Here is a 22,204-nt window from a genome sequence, read left to right on the forward strand (position 1 = left end):
TTGATCCACTAAGTGGTCTCTTTGGATAGTTGGGAAGAGAACATGTTAGCTGATATTGTGCTGCATCCATCATTAAATGAATTGTTTTGTAGGGATGTACCAATTCAATATGCCGAAATAGGCATCAACACTGATTATGACCATATAAAGCAGAGAAGGTTTCAGTAATTCTGTTTCCTTGTCAGTGTTGCAAAATGTACAGTTTGCATTGTCAGTTGCATTTAAGCAGTCATCGCAGACCACCAATTCAGTTTTCAAGCCCCGGCAATCAGTGGCCTCGTGTTACCTTACATAGAAATGATCACAACCACAGTGAATATACACATTTTAAATTGAGGTAATGAGAGCACTGGTATTAGATCTGTATTTGACACCAACAGATTGCCAAAATTGAGAAATCAGTATCAGGAGAGAAAAAGTTATATAGTTATAAATATCTGTCACTGCATTGATTTCTGATTAGTTAATACATTTAGTTACTTACTATAATCATGTAACTGTATCTCCATCTAAAATAACTGTCTAAAAGATGATGATTTTTCTGTCAGAGTTGTTTGACTTCTCGCCTGGAAGAATGAATATTAGTGAACAACACTAACACTTTCAACAGCAGCCAATAATGCAGGTTGACTGATTACTGTAGGCTGACTATGGGAGCTGAGTGCTCATTGCATATGTAATGTGTTTTTTCATATAAGTGTTTGTAAACATCAAAGCAGATAATAAGAACAGTATGTCAAAATTTAAAAAATCATGAATGGATGTGACTTAATTTTCAACTGTGTGGTTGTGAGTTTGGTTTGTGCTCGCTGTGAGGTCAGTCAGATCTGTTGTTTGGTGTCTAGAAGAGGCCATCATTGGCTGTTTGTACGTTTAGGCTTCCCTGTCACTGTATCTATCTGTCTAACAGCGACTTCAGTGGCCTGTTACAGCCTGTTTACTTGGAGAGAGGGAAATGGGCAGAGACATGGAGAAGAGCTCAGGGCGTGTGGTGGGTGTTGTTGCCATGATGCTGTCTCTCTGGTGGCAGCAGAGGGACTGAGGGAGGGTTAACTTTTACCTCCAACCTCCCTCTAAGGTTTGGAGCCAGGTCGTGTTTTTGGGGATCTGGATAGCAAATGATAAAATGATTTCTTTTCTACACTCTTCTGTCATGTACTCCGCCGAGTATAAATAGCAGTGCTTGTTGTTATTTAAATGGAATAATCTTTTTCGACTGTTGGCTCATCACTTTTAATTTACAATGGCAGGGGAAAGATAATGGAAGCCGAGTGGAAAGTTTGAGAAGAAACTGGCTTTGACGGTCAAAAAAACAGTGGTACTGTTCGTGTTGCTGTGTTTATCAAGATGAACTATCCCATCATACGTTTTGTTGAATTAGTCCTAATTAGTTCATTAAAAGGCTTGTCTCAAAATAAGCGGTGTGCTCTGGTAAACCCATGAAAGTGTTTCTATTATTGCTTGAATATTCGTTTTTGTGTTACATTCGCTGCTTTAGAGTCACCATATGTCTTTACCAAATGTTTAAACTTCCTGAGTAAACATGAAGTGAAAGTGACAACAGGTGCACACCAGTCAGCTTCAACAGGGTGAACTTTGGCCTGATGCTTCGTTGTTTGGCCTCTGCTGCTACCTCAAATGTACTTAAGCCTCTTTATCTTGCTTTCTTTTGGATGCCTCGGATATTACAGCTCGCCGTGCCACAGTTCAGAGTCACGCTACTATAAATTGTGGGTGTTTGTCAGGCAGCGTTTATATCCCATTCACGATTATTTTGATTATTATAGTATTTGATTACTGTAAAACGTATTAAAATGGCGTAAAATGCCCATAACAATTTACAAAAGTTGCTAGTTTTGTTTCCCTGAAACCAAAGATATTCAGTTTATTATCACATAAGACAAATAAAAGCAGCCAATCCTTACAGTTGTGAAGCTGGAACAAAGTAATTGTGTGCTTGAAAACTAACTGATGATTGTTCAATTATCAAGATAGTTGCTGATTAATTTTCTGTTGATTGACTCATTGAATAATTTACTTGTTTCAGCTCTGCTGTCTGTCCTCCTAAGATTACATGTACAAGCATAAAAATACTTGACTGATTTTACTCTCATTGAAAAACAAAGCCAATTTTGAATACTCCAGTTGAATAAACAGTTTATGTTGGAGTTAGTTAGTTTCCCCAAACACTTCCTGCACTGAATTCATTTTTGCACTTGAGTAACATTGGTCAGCCCGAGGCTCTATTTTTGATGAGAAAATCAACCAAATAGGGTCGTCACCAGAGCGTGAGGAACATGTGTGTGACTCGGTAAACTTAGTAAGAATTCAAGGTCCTAATACAGGACGAAAATGCACCAAAAAAAAGTTCTTACTTGCCCTTGGCCCACATCTCCTTTAGGCCAGCTCTTGGCGTTTGCTCTAAAGGGTTTGGATGCAGCTGTTGCTGAAAGAGGAGGAGGAAGGAAGGGAGGGCAGAGGATTGAGCGAGGAAGCTGACAGAGATCTCGCAGTAGCTGAGTAACAACGCTGTGCCTATCACTGCCTCTCCCTGATTCATCATGACAGACACAGAGAGAGATTGAACAAACAAGAGAGGAGAGGAGATAGAGGTGAAAACAAAAGCGAGAACAGAGGGAGAGGAGTGAGTACAGACTAAGACAACAGGGAGTCTCTACCCATAACACACTGTAGTCATGGCAGTTGGGGATGATGGCGATGGTAAGTGCATGGATGTGTGTTTAATCTCATCTGGCTGTGGATGCTGGCACTCAGACAAAGGCTTGTCAGCATATGGTTTTAGATTGAAATCAGCTTAAACTCAGAGTACTTTTCACCCCAAGTGCTCTGGCTCGGATATATGTTAGATCTGCATATGTGTGTCTGTGTGTGAGGAAAAGCTGGGATGTACTAAAATCCTAAAATATCTCCATTTTGTTTTACTTTGTGTGGGTCTTGATTGTTTGTAGGTCTAGACTTTGTGTAGGTCAGTGCATTTCTTTTTTTGTGTGTCAGAAATTGATGTATTTTAGTTTGGTTTCGAAAATGAAGACAATTTCTCCCAGTTCGTGGTGTTGGTCAGGGATACTGTGACTCACATTTGACAAAATATGGAGGAAGCCTCTTTTTTCTGCCCTTTTCTCTGTTGGTGTAATATTAGGTTAAGCGTGTGTTGTTCTGGGTAAGCCGCCTTCCTGTCTCTCAGTGGACTGACCTGTGTGTGTGCATAATATGCCTGCTAGGGTTTTTACATAATTTCCAGTGATTTATGATTATTTATGAACAAATAATCATCGTAATGACATGGCTAATTGTAACTAACGAAGCTCGCCAGACTGCAGCCTTCACGAGTGGGTTTCCTCTCACATTAGTCCAAAATATCCACAGCAGTATGACAGCAGACAGATGTTAAATTTAGATGAAATATAATCAACCTAGCTGAGAGAATTTAGTCTCTGGTTGTTATGAAAACAACTTCTGTAAGCATCTCACTCAGTGATGTTTTAAGCTGTCTAATATAGCAGTAAATGCACTACATGCTGTGTAGCTTTTAATAATAAATATTAAACAATTTATGGCAGTTTTACAATATTATTGTAACTTTAACTCACCAAAAACACAGTTATAACTTTATGTTCATATAGTGTAGTGTGTGTGTGTGTGTGTTTGTGTGTGTGTGTGTGTGTGTGTGTGTGTGTGTGTGTGTGTGTGTGTGTGTGTGTGTGTGTGTGTGTGTGTGTGTGTGTGTGTGTGTGTGTGTGTGTGTGTGTGTGTGTGTGTGTGTGTGTGTGTGTGTGTGTGTGTGTGTGTGTGTGAGCGTGAGCAGGCAAAAAGAAAACGTGTTTCTGGTGTTTATGTGTGAGGAAGTAAGTCATGTCAGTGCCGCTGGCGCCATCGTCTCACTCTTACTTAATGTTATTTGGTCATGTCTGAAAATGTGCCCGTGAGAAGCTCCGAGATATTCGGTGCAAACTGACCATCAGTAGCAGCTTTCATTGCTTGCATAGTAGTTCAGTGTTAACAGGGACTGACACACACACACACACACACACACACACACACACACACACACACACACACAAACTCTCGCAGACATGCTCATTCTGCTTCAGTGCATCTCCGGCTCTGCAAAGGAAACCATGACCCCGTTTCCAGGCTAGGCTGGTTGCCATGGCAAAGCTTTCCTCTGGATATTATGGTTTATCCCTCTCCCCTGACTTGGAATTGGGACTCAAATTATACCTGCGTGTGTGTGTGTGTGCGTGTGTGTCTTTCATTTAAGGAGCTCATTTTCCCTGAGCTGGGCTGGAAATGGAGCAGTCTGTCTCTTATTAGAGAATTCAGGCTTGAACCTCAAATGTGCCTCTCTCTCTCTTTATTCCCCTTTTTCTCCGTCACTCTCTGTCCCAGAAACAACCGGGTGGTTGTAAGTGAAACATCTGCTCATCTGCCTTTCTTTATGTTTTCAAAACAATCCCTACGCATGAAATATATGACCAATATTAAAATATAATTAGTATTCCTGGAAACACAGAAGATGACAGCCTTTGATATTTACAGTATGTTGCATGTTTTCCTGTGTAAGAAACTCCTATTTTGCACCGATTAGTAACCACTAATCCCACTATTTATTTGTGTGTGCATTGTTTTTAATGTGATTTTAAAATAGTAAGCAGCCAATTGCTTTCACAATGGTGATTGGAATCATTTTGGTAATTTATTAATCGTTTAAATTATCATCTTAAAGCAGAAAATGACACTTAGAGGATTTGCTAATCTTCGCTGTTTTAAGTCACTGTAAACTCAGCTTTTGTACCACTTCTTGCACTGTTGCTTGTGTTTTTCTTTTCACCTGTAATCATTCCCATATGAGGGTCGTGCTGTGTCAGAACATATTCGGTGTGTCATCTTTTGTGTCACATGGTCCTGAGTGGGAATATGTGACTTTGCCTGTTCCCCTGCAGCTTAAAGCAGATCAGCACAAACACAGGCTCTCTGTGTCGTAAGTCTAATTCCTCGGAAGATGTCTGGTTACACTCTTAATTGCGTGTGGAGATTTTCAGCCGTAATATGTGCGCCGATGTCTGCTGCGGTGCTCCAGCTGGATAAGATGTCTCAATGTTTATTAAACATCAAAACTGAAGGGAGCTTTTTTCACACTTTGGTCATACAGGACGTCAAAGCAAAGTTCGCATAGAATTAATGTGACTGTATGTTTTCTTGGGTGTAAAAACAGGCAGGGTTTTAGTGACAGAAGCACAATGTAGACTTTGGGCTCAAGTATGTCAAGCTTGTCAAATCTTTTGCACAGCACCTTGTAAGCTTATATGTTTGATTTAAAACATCCAGACTGACCGTGTTGGCTTGCTGCAAATCTTCTTTTGTGGTTCAAGACCTTTCAGATCTTTTTTTTCGTCGACTGATGCTGCTTCCAAATTACTTTTCTTTTTTTTTTAATTATATTTTTTCTCTCAAATGTCTCTGTTACTCACCACGGTTCTTATTTTGTTGGGTCTTATATGCTCTCCACTTATCAGGGGCGAAAAAAGGCTAAACTGAGCAGAAGTAAGTACAGATTTACACGTGTTCGATATGTGGAACCACATTCATGTTAGTTTCTCTTTTGGTGAAGTTTGAGTGAAGCTTTTATACATTATGACTGACTTTACATAGTTGCAGGTCTCTGTGGATTTGAGTTTATCTAGTTTCCATTTAAAATTTTATAATTAACAGTGATGGTTCAAGTAATAATTTAGAAATATTATTAACCCTAATACATTTACACTCACAGGTATAAACACTTGCAAACCTAATACAAATCTAATAAACCTCACAATTAAAACATCACTGTTGAGTTGACCAACTTTAGATGTGACCATAATTTTTGGGACGCATAAACACTCCATTGCTCTGATTTTTCTTCTCTTTGTTGTCTGTGATGCAGAAAGACCCTGTGCCCCCACCCCCATGCGTGTTTTGGGGTTTGGTATATATGAACCATGGAAATAATTTGGATTTCTTTAATCTGGAACAGAGCCAGTGGTGCCACCATGTGGTCAGAGCTGAAATTTAGTTTTTGTGGTGTGAGTGTGTGCTCACAGATCTGTGATTTAATCACTAAATTACTTTTGCAGGCCTGCAACCAGATCTGAGTGTTTCAGTTGTTCTGTCTTTCTCTATCGTTCTATCTTCTCCTTTAAAGGGGGACAGAGAGACAGAACAATGTGTTCACTTCCTCCATCTCTCCCTACATATACATTGTAATAACTCTGGGATTATTCCAACATAGATTAGAGATTGGTGAAGAGGGGCTTTAGTGTGTGTGTGTGTGTGTGTGTGTGTGTGTGTGTGTGTGTGTGTGTGTGTGTGTGTGTGTGTGTGTGTGTGTGTTTTATATAATCATATAATGCTAAACTGTATTATTATCATAATTTAATTTGAATGCTTATTCAATTTCAACACTGATTGATTGTTTTTGGGTAAGGATTATGTCTGTATATCTGTCTACTTCCCTCCTCTTTGCATCCCTCTATTTTCGACTGTTCTCCTGAAATGGAGAGAGGGAATGTCGACCTGGAGTTTCCATGGCAATGCTGCCTGGTACATGGTGCAGCTGATATCTCTCACTCTGTGTGTGTGTGTGTGTGTGTGTGTGTGTGTGTGTGTGTGTGTGTGTGTGTGTGTGTGTGTGTGTGTGTGTGTGTGTGTGTGTGTGTGTGTGTGTGTGTGTGTGTGTGTGTGTGTGTGTGTGTGTGTGTGTGTGTGTTATGCCATATTTTTAAATTAATATAGTCAGTGAATCCAACTGTTGATTCTAGTAAATTGGAGATGTGTATGTGTGGAAGTGGGCTGACTGAACATCTTTTTTTCCTGTTTGATGCTCTATTCATTTGAGAAGCTGGACTGCACAGGTCGCCATGGCAACAGCATGTGTGCAGTCTGCTCTCTACAGGGGATTCACCCCACCTCCCCCCGTGTCTTTGCATTGCCCTTCACCCAGAGACATTTACTCCCCTGGGGTCTGACTAGACAAAAGCGTGTTATGCTAATCATGCTAACAGTGATGCTAATCAATGCTAAGACCCTTGATACATGTTGGAGTATTGCGAATGGACCCGTGGGTTTTATTAAAATGAATTAATACAGTTCTTCTAGTGTTTTTCATTATATTTTCTTTGCATTCATTCCACCTTTTAAAAAAACCCCACAACCTGTCAATAACGGTGTTTACAATGTTTATAAGTACTGTCTGATTGTCCTTTTGGCCCTTGAACTTTTACCTCCAGTTAATGACCCATAACAGTAATTGTTAACCCCAGAGTGCAAAATGATGTGCTGTTATCTGACAAGTTAGTTTTGCTCGATTGTAAAATGAGACATAATTAAAAATTAGCTTTAGACTTTTTTCACAACCCAGACACGTGTGTGTATGTGTGTGTGTATTACATTTAAATATATGTTACACACAGTGACACATAATTAATTCATTTAATTTTTTCTGCAAATTAGATATGAAATGAACCCTGATAACTATGAAGCTGATTTTTGTGCAGGTTTACATATATATTATTTTCGTATATTGCTCTTTTTATGTATAACCCATACATTTAAGGCCTTTGCTGAGCATGTACAGTATCTGACTTTGTGAACACCAAAGTGAGGGCAGAAATGACCACAAAACAAGCCAAAAGTTAAGACTACTGCACTATAGATCTGGCAGAGCATCATCAGGCAAGATACCAACTCTTTCCTGATGACTGTAGGTCAAAGACTTCAGTGTGTCATTGACTACACAGGATGTTAAACCCACTTTGAACTATGATGAGTTCACTTTGGGTCCTGTCTAATACATTTTGTTCCCTTAAAATGAGTTACTGTTTATATTACTGGCAGCAGCTCATCTGATGTGGATGTAAACACTTTCATTATAAAGCTGGAAGTTGACACCTCATATAGTCATTCATAGTCAAGTGTGCTGGAGCCAATATAAACAAAAATATGTGTGTGTGAAAGAGTGGGAGGGTCGAGGCCTCAGATGGAGGGGTGTGGTCTCCCCCCACCCAATCACCCTGATCACTGCTACATCACCCTTTGTTCTTTTGTGTATATGGAGAGAGAGAGAGCGCGGAGCGAGTGAATAAATAGATATGTTTTATGTCTCGAAGGTGAATGTAGCATCGTGTGTGTGTGTGTGTGTGTGTGTGTGTGTGTGTGTGTGTGTGTGTGTGTGTGTGTGTGTGTGTGTGTGTGTGTGTGTGTGTGTGTGTGTGTGTGTGTGTGTGTGTGTGTGTGTGTGTGTGTGTGTGTGTGTGGTCAATGGTAATGAGTTTAGGTTAGCTGGTCTGGCAGGGACACAGAGAAACCCTGTTAATATTCCTGGGGTGTATGTGTTTGTGTATGTCTCCCTTTCTTTCTCATCACACAACACACACACACATTCATAGTCCTGCCTCCGCACTGGCTGCAACACCATGATGTCACCTCTCGTCTGATTGGCTATGAGGCTACTGAGGGAAGGAGGAGAGATGCTGGGAGAGAGAGAGGGAGGGAGAGAAGGTAGATAGAGGGGAGTGAAAGAAAATGCCGGCACTTGTATGGGTGGAGGGGTTTTCGGACAACGGTGCGAACTGTGTGTGTGTGCAGCCGTAGCCCCACTATGAGGTGTGTGTATGTGTCTTGGGGTACGGCTTAAAGAAGAGGGGGGACCCAGTTACCACGCCCTCCCAGAAGCATGAGGCGACTTATCTGCCAGCGGATCTGTGACTGTGAGTGCAGGGTAGACATGGGTGTGTTGGTGTGTGTTTAGACGGAAATGCTTTATGTTAGAAGATGTACACGGCCGGTTCTTTACATCCACTGAGTCGTTATCGAGCCCGACACAATAACCTCTGCAGTGACAGTGGAACGTGTGCCTCGTAGGTACATCCATGCATGCCTGTCATTGATTTTTTTTTTTTGCATGTCGACTGTGCGTGAAGGTAAGTTGATGTATGAGTCAAGGTATAGGGTGGTGGCTTTGGCGCATTTCTCCATGGCTGGTTTTCAAGAGCAACGGGAGCGCAACTGCATTCCTTTGCCAACAGTTTTAGTTGCGTGTGTGTGTGTGTGTGTGTGTGTGTTTTCTGCAAAATATTGTTTCCCACAAGTGTTTTCGCTGGTGGATGCATGTTCAGAACCGTCGTTGCATGCGTGTGTCAAGTTTCAATGCTAACTTGATTCATGCTAGTATGCAAATTGAGGGTTTGGGATCCAGTCACTGCTTGTATGGGTGGACATCTTGACCATCGGGTTGATTTTTTGAGCTCTTGGAAGTGATCGTGTGTGTGTCTGTGGGTTTGGTTTTTCTTGTTTTGTAATTAGTATTGATTTAGTGATTCCTGACCAAGCTCTCTGTAGACTACCACCTCCTCCGTTCTTTGCACTCAAATCTTTACTTGTCCTTACCTTTAGCCTCAAACAAGAAAGGTGCAAGTAAAATGAAAGTTGCAGGCAATGAAATGCATTTATTTTAACATTTTTGAAACCTGATTGAAACCAACATTATATTGGGAGAGTATAATCTTTTAATTATCTTTTGTCCTTTTTTGTCTCATTTTCCAAGTGGATTAGTTTTGTTTTTTCACTTGTTGAGTTTATGATTCCTATGTCAGTTGTGAATAAAGAAAAATAGTACATTTCACAATCAGAGGACTATTCATGGCCTGTATTTGACTAAATAATTTACAATATTGTGTGAGGTCTGTTTTTTAAATTTTGTTTACACTGAACCTGGTACAGCAACAACATTTAACTCAACTGAAAAAGTTTGACCTCCTTAGCTACACTCAGTATGATAAAACTGTGCTGTCTCTCCTTCTCTCGTTCCAGATCGTAGTTTTGAGGATGATGACAGCGTGGATGGGAATCGTTCTTCAGCCCAGGCTGCCTTCAAGGTCCCCAAAGTTCCCAAGAAGCCTGCAGAGTCTTCCGCTGCACGCAGGCCCAGCGCTACCGGTAGCAAGCTAGGTGCTTAACTTATATTTACGCACATTGACAATTTAAACACATTCAAGCTGAGTTCAACTGTTGCATTTTTAATTTTGGAAAAGACAGTTTTATTTATTTTTTTTGCAGTGACAGTGCTCAGTTAAAAGTACAGACGGGTGACAGATGAAAGGAAAAAACAATATTAAGTATCTTAATAAGGTGTTGGGCCACTATGTGCTGCCAGGACAGCTTCAATGCACCTTGACATTGATTCTACAGTCTGTGAACTCCACTGGAGAGATGAGGTGGTTTTGATGATGGTGTTGGAGAGCGCTGTCTAACACATCGGTCCAAAATCTCTCATAGGTGTTCAGTTGACCACAGCTGGGCCTACTTAGCATTTTTATACATGCCACAGAGCCCGATTGGATGTTAATTGCTTTATTGTATCATACAGTGCACTTGTATGGAATCATCTCTATTTTTTATTTTCTCCACTCATTTATTCAAGCTTTTCCTTTAATTTGTCACCTGTTTTACTGTTGTCCCTGGGCAGGTAGACAAAAACAACCACAGAACAACAAATAAAAAACACAAAACATAAAAATCTGTCAGTGTGAGATAATAAATGAAATCAGTATGATAAATACAATAAATACCAGGCAGTCATTGATTTTGACACTTCAGCTGACTTAAGCTTGAGGCTGTTTTTAAACACTGCATAGCTTCCAGCACTGCCACTGCAGGGACAGGCCAGGCATCCTCTAAGAGGAGGGGGGTGCAAGATTATGAATCATTTTTAACATCAGGCAACAGAGCAAAATAAGAGGTTATCAAAATTGAGGAAATTATGTTTTTTTCTGGATATTACAGTGATAATGATCCTTTGGCTTTTTATCGAGTACTTTTAGGATTTATTTATAGAGACTTGTTATCGCACCTGTCTGTGACCTGGTTATAATGCAGTAAGACACATAGGGGAAAAATCATAGTGTGTAAAAAATGTTTTGCAGTGGGCAGACTACTGGTGCCTGATGCTGTTAAAATTATTCAGATTAAACTGAACATCACTAATGACCCTACTAATTACTAAATTTGTTTTTTGGAAAGACATGTTATGTCAGTGTGATGAAAGAAATTCTTACATTAAAGGTTAAGAATGAATTGGCTAGCTAATCCCAACAGTTTGCTCACCGAGCTGTTAGTTTGGCTGCAGCATGTTCTTTAGATCTTGCATGGTGAAAATCACAGTATCATTAGTATATATATGCACAGAATACTTAAAGACTAGTGGCTCCTTTAGGGAAACTGCTAACCGAAATTACTTGTTAATTTCTTGTATGTGGTAGACACAAGTTTGTTTAATAGTGTCAATATTTCTTATTGTTTAGAGATACTTGAACTCATAAAAAGTGAACTTCAAAGTTATTTTGTGTAGATATTAACTTGGCAGTAAGCACTAAGACTGGTATTATAAGAGCCAGATTCTCTTTCTAATTAAATTCTTAAAACTTACATGGTGTGTGTGACTATTACGTTACTGTATGTGCCGCTGGGTGTGCAATGTGAACCCTCATGAGGCACGTGTGAAAATTTGACCTGCATATAATCGGATTACATAATATCAGCCAGTCACTGGTCATGGTCAGTCAGCTGAAAACCAGCCAGTTTCGATTGGTGACCAAACAATCATCTCATCTCTATCTCTATGGTTTTAAGCCACTTTTTTATTAAAACAATTCTCGTGTGTCCAGACAGTGCAATTTGACAATATTTAATATTTTTATATTTGGGTGGGAAGTGAATCCCAACCCATGTGTCTCTCCTCTTGGTTTTTCTCTTTGAACCAAATGCATGTGATAAGATTCAGATTTTTCCAGGATATGATTCTTGGACAGCACATTATTGGTGGTCACAGAACAGCAGCAGACTATTGTGGCTACTATAAGAAGTAAATAGCCTTGAGTAAGCAGATGTTGCTGCCCTCCGTCTCTTTAGAAATCTGATCATCTTATCATCAGCCTCGTGTCTGTGGCTGCCATTGAACTAGATTTTATCAGCCTTCCTTTTGAGAGAGCTTCCTCTCTGTTTAGCCTGCCTCCTTCTGCAGATGGTGTGTTATGTTTTCGTCAGCTATGCATGTATTGATTTCCCCTGTCTTCCTCTCTATTGAAAGAGAGCTGTGTTCCCACAACCGTGCGGTCGATTCCTGCTGCTTTTTCTAATGTATCTGTGTCAGCACTGTCTTACATACGTGTATCCACACACTCGTAGCTGTAAGTGCTTTGTGAGTGAGCAGTCTGTCTGAGTCCTGGTACATTGCTGTGTTAGCTAGAAACACAAGATCGTGAACTCATGTCACTTGGATCATTACAGCCTTATTGATTGTGGAGCGAATGTGAGAGGCTCAAGTCAAGGGCATGCTGGTTGTTCACATACAGTACTACAAATCAAAGTCATGGACCTTATTACAATTCATGTGATGAAAAGGAAAATACCCAATTTGACCTTTGCTGCAGATCGGTGATTTTCACTCACTTGCTTTTGGTCAGGTCACATTTGTCATTATGTTTTTCCCCTTTTTTCCCCCTTTAGTTTTTGCAAATGAGTTATCTAACATGTCTACTGCTGTATGGGAGTAGTTTCCATGATGGCGGCAATGGGAGGCACTATTGCCTGCATTTGCATTTAGACGACAGAACGCCCACACACTCACACATTTTAAACACTTTATGATCAAATAATTGTTTCTCATAATAAAGTTAAGTTCTCACAGTTGTGAAAGAATCAACCATCAATATTATTATGAGTATTATTGCAGCCATAAATGTGCACCCTGATAACATTTCATGACATGTTTACAATATGAACATTTCCGCTTCATATAGCTGGCACTAAAAATAATTGGAAATGGCGATGGAGTGCTGGTGGGTGCTTTCATGGACAGACTGCCACCACTTCACTCCCTGAGAGTCATAGAGGATTTCGCCTACAGTGAACCATCTGGCCACATCGATATCTCCCAGCTCTCTGAGGACCATGTAGAGTTTTGACATTACATGTCTTTGTGGTGGCACAGCCTGATATGAAAACCAACCACAGGGAAAAGAATGAAGGATATATTTCTTCTTCATTCGTCCCTTTGTTTATAACTGTCCTCCACCAAGTCTGCAGCTACCCCTGCGCCTCTTATTCCTCTGTGAACACGTCTCTAACCTGTCACACTGTTTTAATAATCTAATCCATCTCAATTGATTTTCATTTTTTTCTCGTCTTTTAATTCTCTTGCTCCAATCCCAGTGAGGAGTTTAAGGAGTTTAGGCGCACAGAGCTTCCAGAGACATGACTGACATTCCCATTACTGCCAGGAAGTCCATTAGAAACGCAGGCTGTTCCCACCATCTTAACTTTGTGTGTGTGTGTGTAATTTAAAGTGTGCACAAACCCAACCAGCGCCAAAAAAAACCCCAACCCTTGACTGCAGATACCGTCTTAAAAAACGCACACTAATTGACTCTGCTCTGACTCTCCAGTGTCCAAGGACAGTGCCGGAGGAGTTGATGAAGAGGATTTCATTAATTCTTTCACAGATGTCCCTACTGTCCAGGTAAACACACAGAAACAGTCACACACTTTCACAGCCTTTAAAAACTGGACTGATATTTCTTTTGCCCTTCACATATTTACTCTGCTCTCTCCCTTCTCTCCCATTTTTGCTTGATTCTGCCTCTATGAAGATCTACTCATCAAGAGATCTCGAGGACAACCTGAATAAGATCCGTGAGATCTGCTCTGATGACAAACACGACTGGGACCAGAGAGCCATCGCTGTCAGTAGATCCACCCTCAACAGTCTCTCTAGTTCTGTCATTTATATAATCATCTGAACACTGCCTCGTTGCCACATCATAGACAGAACTCTTAATGAATTCATGAATGACTCTCATTTAATGACACAATCTGGCACTGCAGTAATGGTTCTGCTTCATTTGAACATCGTTGGTAATTGTCATGTTTTTTAAATTTTTTTACAGCTGAAGAAAATCCGCTCATTGTTGGTGGCGGGCGCTCCCACCTATGACTGTTTCTACCAGCATCTACGGCTACTGGATGGAGCCTTCAAACTGTCTGCTAAAGACCTGCGCTCCCAAGTGGTCCGGGAGGCCTGCATCACTGTGGCGTGAGTGTTGTTCACGGATACGTCATCATCACTTGAGTGCAATGTTGACAGAATATACAGAACATAAGATTTCACATCAAGATTGTGAATGTTTTATTCTATCTTTGAAGTAAACACAATATGGGTTAACATTTTTTCACTAGCATCTGTACAGTATATAAAAGTTGTCAATGGTATAAATGTTTTACTGCTGCTTTGGTTGTGTACTGTGTGTATAACGTGTGTTTTATGTCTGTGTATATGTGAAGCCACCTTTCAACGGTGCTCGGGAACAAATTTGACCATGGAGCGGAAGCCATTGTCCCCGTCCTGTTCAACCTCATCCCCAACTGTGCCAAAGTCATGGCCACCTCCGGTGTGTCGGCTATCCGCATCATCATACGGGTGAGATTTGCAAACACGCATTTAAATTAATTCATCAGGTTTTTTTGTGGTCCATGTGAGTGCTGCTGCTGTAAGTCACATTTCTTGTTGTTGATGGGGTTTTTCTTATTTCACATCTTTCACTCTCCGCCTCCCTTCCTCCTCACTGCAGCACACCCACGTCCCGAGGCTCATCCCCCTTATAACCAGTAACTGCACTTCCAAATCTGTGTCTGTTAGAAGGTGAGATTAATAAAGCCACTACAATCATAAAAAGGCTAAAGTGCTAATGAGCAGTTCTTAAATAATTAACAACTATAAAATCAATGCTTGTCATGATGCTGTTAATGTGTGTTGTGTGACAATAATGAAAATATCTAAATATCTGCAGGCGCTGTTATGATTTTTTGGACCTTCTGCTACAAGAATGGCAAACCCATTCTCTAGAGAGGTGAGGACTGAAATCAACATGGTTTAAGTAAATCTGAGCTCAGCACTGCTCAGATTCACTCCAAAAAAAGATGGTTTCAAATGTGATTTTCTCCTCATTCACATTCTTTGCATCTCTGTTTCTTTGCCTCACAGGCACACAACAGTTCTGGTTGAGAGCATCAAGAAGGGAATTCGAGATGCCGACTCAGAGGCCAGAGTAGAGGCCCGCAAGTAAGAAACATGAATACACACACTCACAGGCATTTCTGAAAATTACATTATGTGAAAGACAAGTATTGTTAAATATCTCACCATTCTCCTTTTCCTAACTTGATTCTTCTCTCTTGCTCCCTCCACCATCTTTCCTCTATCTTCACTCATCCCCTCCCTCTCACTTTTCTTCATCTGTTTGCCCTGTGTCTTTTCATTCTTTGTTTCTGCTTTGTTTCTCCCTGCTATCTCTTCCAGGGCCTACTGGGGTCTGAGGAACCACTTTCCAGTGGAGGCAGATGCTTTGTACAACTCATTGGAGTCGTCGTACCAGAGGACCCTTCAGTCCTGCCTGAAGAGCTCTGGCAGCGTGGCCTCACTTCCCCAGAGTGACCGCTCCTCGTCCTCTTCTCAGGAGAGCCTCAAGTAATCAACTACTATAGTTCACATTTTTACACTCTGAGTGGTTTAAGGCTACCTTTGGGTCTTGAAGATGAAGAAGTAGCTGAAAGTTAGCTTAGCAAGACCTGATTCAAGCAATGGTTGTTAGCACACCTCTGCTGGAAAAGACTAAAATATCCCCAGTTAAATCTATCATATACTAGGCTTTTCTTCTGGTGTGCATCAATTAAGAAAAACATCTAAGGAAAACTTCATCAACAAATGTGGATACCTAACCCTGAACAATTAAATTCCTAGTGGGTTATTCAGGGCGTTACATATTGTGTATGCAAAGTCTCCAGTATTTTGGTTTTGTTACTTTTTTGCCTCGTCTGCATTATATTTAACTGGCAAACTTTATACCAAAGCACACTGAAATTAAAGCAAAATAGATAGATGCGTGTTCCTGCTAAACTACATTTTATTATAGACTTGCTGTCAGTGAATACTGTTCATTTTGAAAGCATTTATTTTGAAGCATGTATTTTGAAGAATGTATTTTGGCGCTCAGGGAATAAGCAGCATTACAGAGCTGGTTACAAAAGCTTATAATAAAAAAAATCTATTGGATTCAGAAAGTTTTTTACTCTTCAGTGTGTATTTGTTTACATTTGTTTGGAATTTTCCTCACACAATGCATGCAGTGTAATTAAGCTGCTTACTAAACAGATAAATTATTGAGCTGTTTACATTTTGTCATCAAGGGAAAAGAAAGAAAAATTGTTCTTTTTTTCATCGCTCGGCACCACAACATTATCGTTTAGAAGTTTTTTTGTGTTTTGTTCTGTTGTATATTGACCTACTTTTCTCCCTCTTCTGTCAGTCGGCCTCTGCCTTCTAAATGGTCAGCAGCTCCAGGGCGAGGTGAGTCAACCACACACACGCACAGCGGCAGATACATGCAAAATCTCTCTTTCTCAAAAAAACCCCAACAAACCCAAACATAATCTCATGCTCACTCCAGTGAAAACACACATACAGTACACTATGACACACATCGGTTCCCACAGAGACATTTCCCATCATGCTCATTCACATTTGCCTGTCCGGCCCTGTACAGCCACATCCTGTTCTGTTTTTATGTCCCAACACATGTGCGCATACGTATATGTGTCTGGCCGTTTGTGTATTTCTGTATGGTATCAATATGTGTAGTGTGGTGCCTGCATGTGTTTGTGATGTGTATATATATATATCCCTTCATCACCTCCCATCCCTTCTCCGATACATTCCTCCTCCTCCTCCTCCTCTTCCTATCCCATCAGTCCCTGCGGGTTCAAAAGGTGGGGTGTCATCGGCCTCCCTGCAGCGTTCCCGTAGTGACGTGGATGTAAATGCAGCAGCAGTCGCTAAGCACCGGCATGTCGGACAGGCCAGGGGAGCGGGCCGACTGCCCCCTGGCTCCTACTGCTCACTGGGTAAGGGCACTGACTGATCAGACAGCATGTGATCAGGCAGAGATGGATGCTCCGTCTGAGGAGTCCTCTCAGATCAGCTTAGAGGTTCTTAGGTTTCTGAGCAGAAGTTGGAGGTTAAAGTTGCTCCTTCTCTTGCAAAATACACCACTAAAAGTTAGTATGTTAGTATGGATCCACACACACACACACACACACACACAGTTACACTTCAGTGCCTGGACTGGCCTTTCTCCTCCTCTCCTTTCCTCTCCGTTACTCTCCTCTCCTGATGCCTGCTCATTGCCTGTAAATGTATCCTGAATGTGTTTTGATGCATGCAGATGAATATCGTCCTGTGTTTGTTCGTCTCTCTCTCTCGCTCTCTCTCTGTTTCAGTATTGACCATCTCTGTTAAACAGATGTCCAGTTACTAATACACACTGTGCTCCTTTCTTCTCTTCTTTCTCTTCTCTCTCTGCTCTTTTTCTTTTCTGTCTTGCATTCAATCTTTTTATGTTTCCTTCTTTCTTCCACTTTGTGGTCAACTCTTCTTTAATTCATTTTACCTTCCTTGGTTTCCTTTTGTATCTTTTACTTTCAATCATTGTTTCTATCAATCCTCTTTTTTCTGTTTCCTTTCATTTCTTCCCTTTACTTCCTTTCACTCCCCCTCTCTCTTTCTCTCTCTCCCTCTATCTCTTTGTTCCTAAAGATGATGCCTCTGATAAAACGGATGGTAAGATCATCTCACTCTGCCTCACCAGCGACAGCCTACTCATACTTTTCTTTTTTTCTTTCCACTCTTTTCTCTCACCCTCCTCACTTCATCTCCAGTCCATGTTAACTCCCTTTGTTGCAGTGTGTGGCCACAGCGCCCCCTGCTGTCAGTCACTCACACTCATTCCTTATTCACATCACGATCCTACCCATCTCATCATGGATCAAATGATTTACACTTCTAAAATAATCCCCTGCTTTACTCAGGATTAATCTTGTCATTGATAAAGGAATTGACAATCCATCTACACCTGCATTAAACTGTATCAATCAGTTATTTAGGTTTTATATGGATACTCTGAGGGTATTGTATTAATACTATTATACACAGATTAAATATGATATTTACAACCTGCTCCTTCTTTGTCTGTCTGTAGGGACCAGGTCAGACAATGGTAAGATTGTGGTTAGGTGGATTTGTGTGCACGCATTTTAGAGATGCTTTAGTTGTAGTTTTTTTTTTAGATATTACCATTTACCATCAGAGATCTAACATAAAACATCTTTGATTAACATCTTACGTTAAAAGTGAACAATGTCAGTGAAGTGTGTCGCAATTAGAGGTGAAATACTCATTTGATTCATCAATTTGTCAGTTATTCAGTTGACAGAAAACTAGCCAAACTATTTTATTTATGGATTAATCAGTTAAATTATGTTTTCAAGAAAAATGCTTGAAAGAAGAAAAACACTTGACGTTTCTAGTTTCTCAGATGTGATCTTTTTGGCTGCTCTTCATTGCCTTGCAATGCAGTTAAATCAGTTAATCTTTGGGTTTTGAATTTTTTTTTTGACAAAGTCTGAAATTTAAAGACTTGTCACTATTTTCCAGTGTTTATAGACCAAATTGTTCATTAATTACACAAGAGAAATGGGCAGTTTAATCAATAATGCCCTAGTTGCAATAACATTTCTACTGAAGCATCCCTACTGTATATATCTGTGTGTGCAGCTGCCTGAGTGTGTTTAGTTCAGTGTCCAGCAGCTTCAGCATTAGTAGCTTTTACGCAACCGTAGTGCTTTTTAGTTTCTGGGCTTCGTTCAGCTGCAAACAGTCTGTGATTAGCTGTGCTCGCCAAGAGAGTACTGTGTGTTTAGGGTGTGTGCTGTTGTGTGTATTTTTACCGTTGTTCCTCTGAATACACACAGGCCGTGTACGCACCAAGCAGCCCTTGTCCACTGCCAGCAACGTGTCCAGCCAGGTGGACTCCCGAGGACGCAGCCGCACCAAGATGGTCTCCCAGTCACAACGTACGTACCCACTCACAGAGCACTACTTAAACCCAGCAGTGAGTGAAGCATTCTGGGTGTCAGGTCCACTTTCCACATCACATACACACTAACAGAGATGGTGTGTGAGCTCCTTGGAGTGTGTGTGTGTTTGTATTTTCTCAGGCTCTTGTTGTGGAGTTGCTTTACTTGTTGCCGTCACGGTGACAATAAGCTCCATGTACATGTTTTTGTGCCTTCAGGTTCCGACGAATCCGATTGCACACCAGGTATTCTGTGTGTGTGTGTCAGAGTGTGTGCGTCTCTCTGTTTATCACAGTGGGAATGGTGGCCCACCTGCTATTGCTCTCATTCTGATTAAGGTGTTTTGTGTAAAGAGGTGTGTGTGTGTGTGTGTGTGTGTGTGTGTGTGGTTATGTGTTTTTTTTCTCTGCACGCTGTGTCTCACGTTGGTGTGGTGGACAATTTATTTCCGCTACTCTAGCCTGGCTCTGGCTGTCATTCAGGTTTCAGACAAGAAGTGTAACACAAGCTGGTTATAGTATTGCAACACATAAAGCAGATGTGTGTGTGCGCGCACCTGCTCTCTAAAAATAATTACTGCTGCTTGATATGCTGCTTGCGGCCGGATGGCTTTGGAGCCCACTTGGAAACAAGTTGAGAAGTTGGACATTGATTGGACCACAGCCCAGCGCACCAATCAGATCTGGACATTTAGATGGACGACCAAATGCAAGCGATTTGATCCAGAGTTCAAAGCCCAAATCTCTGAACGACAGATTAACAGAAAGAGAAGAAATGGCAGCTGAACAGAGGCTTAGAAAGATATCTACGTGTGTGTGTGTGTGTGTGTGTGTGTGTGTGTGTGTGTGTGTGTGTGTGTGTGTGTGTGTGTGTGTGTGTGTGTGTGTGTGTGTGTGTGTGTGTGTGTGTGTGTGTGTGTGTGTGTGTGGTTGTTTTTGACCATATTTACTTTGAGGCTTTGCTTCATACATATGCCCTGCCAGCTGTCCCAACATGCACTGCTTTCCCAGTCTATCATCTGCAGCTGGTTCAGTGTGTGTGTTTTTGTTTTCTCGTTAATAAATGGATTAATTTAGTGCTTCAGCTTTGCCTTCATTCTTGGTATGGAACACCAGGAAGCGCTCCCATCGTACATTGTGTTTTAACTCCCATGATGCTTTTTGCGCTAACACCCATAATTCATCTGGTTTAATCTGCTGTTCCTTCCCCCTCGCCTCTGCTTTCCCTCTCCTCCAAACCTTAATGGCTCAGGATCTCAGTCTGCTACCCCTGTTGGTGGTAAGATTATAATGCTACTTCTTTTTACCCGCTGTTTTATCTTAACTGCCTTTGTTCTGTTGCCTTGACTTCCCCCTTTCCTTCAAGTGCACCCAGACTTTTCACGTAAGGCTCCGTGCACTCTGGCTGAGGCATGCTGGGACTTGTAGGCACAGACTGTTAATGTGGCCATTCTATGATCATGCTAAACACGCTGCTTCGCGAGCCTCATGTTGCTGCACTTTAATGTGTGCCTGGCAGAAGCTGAAAGATTGAGAAAGTTTTAGTTTTCCCCTGTAAAAATGACCTTTCTCCTGTGGGATTAAATTGTCCAAAACATAAATTAAAAATTCAAATTAATTAAAATGTTAATATTTGTTATTTTTACGTGGTTCACGATTTTAATCAACATATTTGTAAGGAAATAAAACGCTATGCTATGTGAGATAATGATTTGTACTAACTGGAAATGACAGGATCCACATTATCTTTGTGTATCCGTAATGAAAGGGGAGAAAGGAAAGAGGGTTCACTCGAAACAATAACAAAAGAATGACTATCTATCACATAGAGAGTTGAGTGTCCAATACATGCACATTCAAACAATGACCATCTAATGTTTATCAGTTATGTAACATAGCGATCAAGAATCCCTCAAAATATCCGAACAATCCTTCTTTTTAGATTAGTTTTTGTCATTTAGATGTATTTAACTTAGCTCTGTGTCAATAGTACATAGACGTGGATTTGTTGAGTGTGTGTGTGCTTTAGTTGAGTTTTTGTGAGTCAATGAGAGAGAGAGAGAGTTTGAGAGTCTGGTCTGCTCATGTTGAAACCAGTTTATTGGAGCTTGTTTCCCAAAAGTCTGTTCACACACTTTATATTCAGCACAGCAGAACAGCTTCTTCTCAACTGTTTGTCTTCAGGTTGATTGTTGGTTGTTGTGAGTCATTTTAGAACAAGACACATTGTAGGCTTTGCACTTGGATACAGGACGTCTTGGGGGAGGAGAAAATGAAGACCTCTGTTATATTTGCTGCCTGTATATATCACACTGTCTCTTCTCCAAATTATAGTAAAGCCAGTCTGTAAAATTGTCATCATGTTGTCATAATGTCACATAATAAACAGGTGTCAAAACTTTAGTTCTATACTGATCTTTTACTGAAAAATGCTCTTTTCGTTAAACTCTTCTAGCCCCAAGAATCCTCTGTCCAATTACATCAAACACTGTAAAGTTTGTCATTAAGTTCTATCTTTTTTATCATGTATGTACTGTAGGTTTTAGCTTGGAAAGTGCCATCATGTGAAGGGTAGTAGCACCTGTCTCTGTCAGTTGTTTATATACAAAACTAGTCACTATTTTTAATAAATACTGTGTGTCTACTGTCTTCACATTGGGAGGTAATTGGTTAACTGTAGAATACACTGTTGAATGCTAGCTGTTGTGTGAGGAAAGCTCTGACTTTACTTTCCCTCTTTCTTTGTGTCCTGGCCTCATTCCCTACATCTACATGAAGCCGGCAGTCGGAGTGGCTCCCCTGGCCGCGTGCTGACGAGTACAGCGCTGAGCACCCTGAGCACAGGGGCCCACAGGGTGCTGGCAGGGGCCAGCGGGGACGGACACAGACGAAGCCGCATCCCTCGTAGTCAGGGCTGCTCCAGAGACTCCTCCCCCACCCGGCTGTCTGTTGGTGAGTACAGAAGCAGCGATTCTTAAAGGAGAAGTTCCTTCTGTGCATCTGCTCACGTCACTTTTAAATCAGCTCTGGTCTGTTACCGATGTCCAAATGTATGCATTTAACTCTTACAAGCAGCACACACAACCACACTAAACTGTCAATATACGCTGAAATCTCAACTCTTTTCCCCTCCTGCTCCCTGTTCACCTCTTCCTACTCTGCCCCTCTCCCTGCCTCTGTCCTTT

At 41.0% G+C, this 22,204-nt stretch overlaps 1 protein-coding gene across 7 annotated transcripts in view; it reads left to right on the forward strand.

The window, feature by feature from the left end:
* clasp2 (cytoplasmic linker associated protein 2) overlaps positions 1–22,204 on the forward strand; it is a 56,640-nt gene that overhangs the window by 18,534 nt on the left and 15,902 nt on the right. For all 7 annotated transcript variants that reach the window (XM_062436143.1, XM_062436136.1, XM_062436137.1 and 4 more), the window contains exons 8-20: positions 9,868–10,005; positions 13,500–13,573; positions 13,704–13,796; positions 14,001–14,146; positions 14,395–14,530; positions 14,682–14,752; positions 14,901–14,960; positions 15,095–15,172; positions 15,410–15,577; positions 16,416–16,456; positions 16,858–17,010; positions 18,916–19,017; positions 21,798–21,971. In XM_062436143.1, coding sequence (XP_062292127.1) covers positions 9,868–10,005; positions 13,500–13,573; positions 13,704–13,796; positions 14,001–14,146; positions 14,395–14,530; positions 14,682–14,752; positions 14,901–14,960; positions 15,095–15,172; positions 15,410–15,577; positions 16,416–16,456; positions 16,858–17,010; positions 18,916–19,017; positions 21,798–21,971 — 1,434 coding nt within the window. The remainder of the gene's footprint in view (positions 1–9,867; positions 10,006–13,499; positions 13,574–13,703; positions 13,797–14,000; positions 14,147–14,394; positions 14,531–14,681; positions 14,753–14,900; positions 14,961–15,094; positions 15,173–15,409; positions 15,578–16,415; positions 16,457–16,857; positions 17,011–18,915; positions 19,018–21,797; positions 21,972–22,204) is intronic.

This window comes from Scomber scombrus, chromosome 16 (assembly GCF_963691925.1).
Source record: "Scomber scombrus chromosome 16, fScoSco1.1, whole genome shotgun sequence".
Classification (NCBI taxonomy): domain Eukaryota; kingdom Metazoa; phylum Chordata; class Actinopteri; order Scombriformes; family Scombridae; genus Scomber; species Scomber scombrus.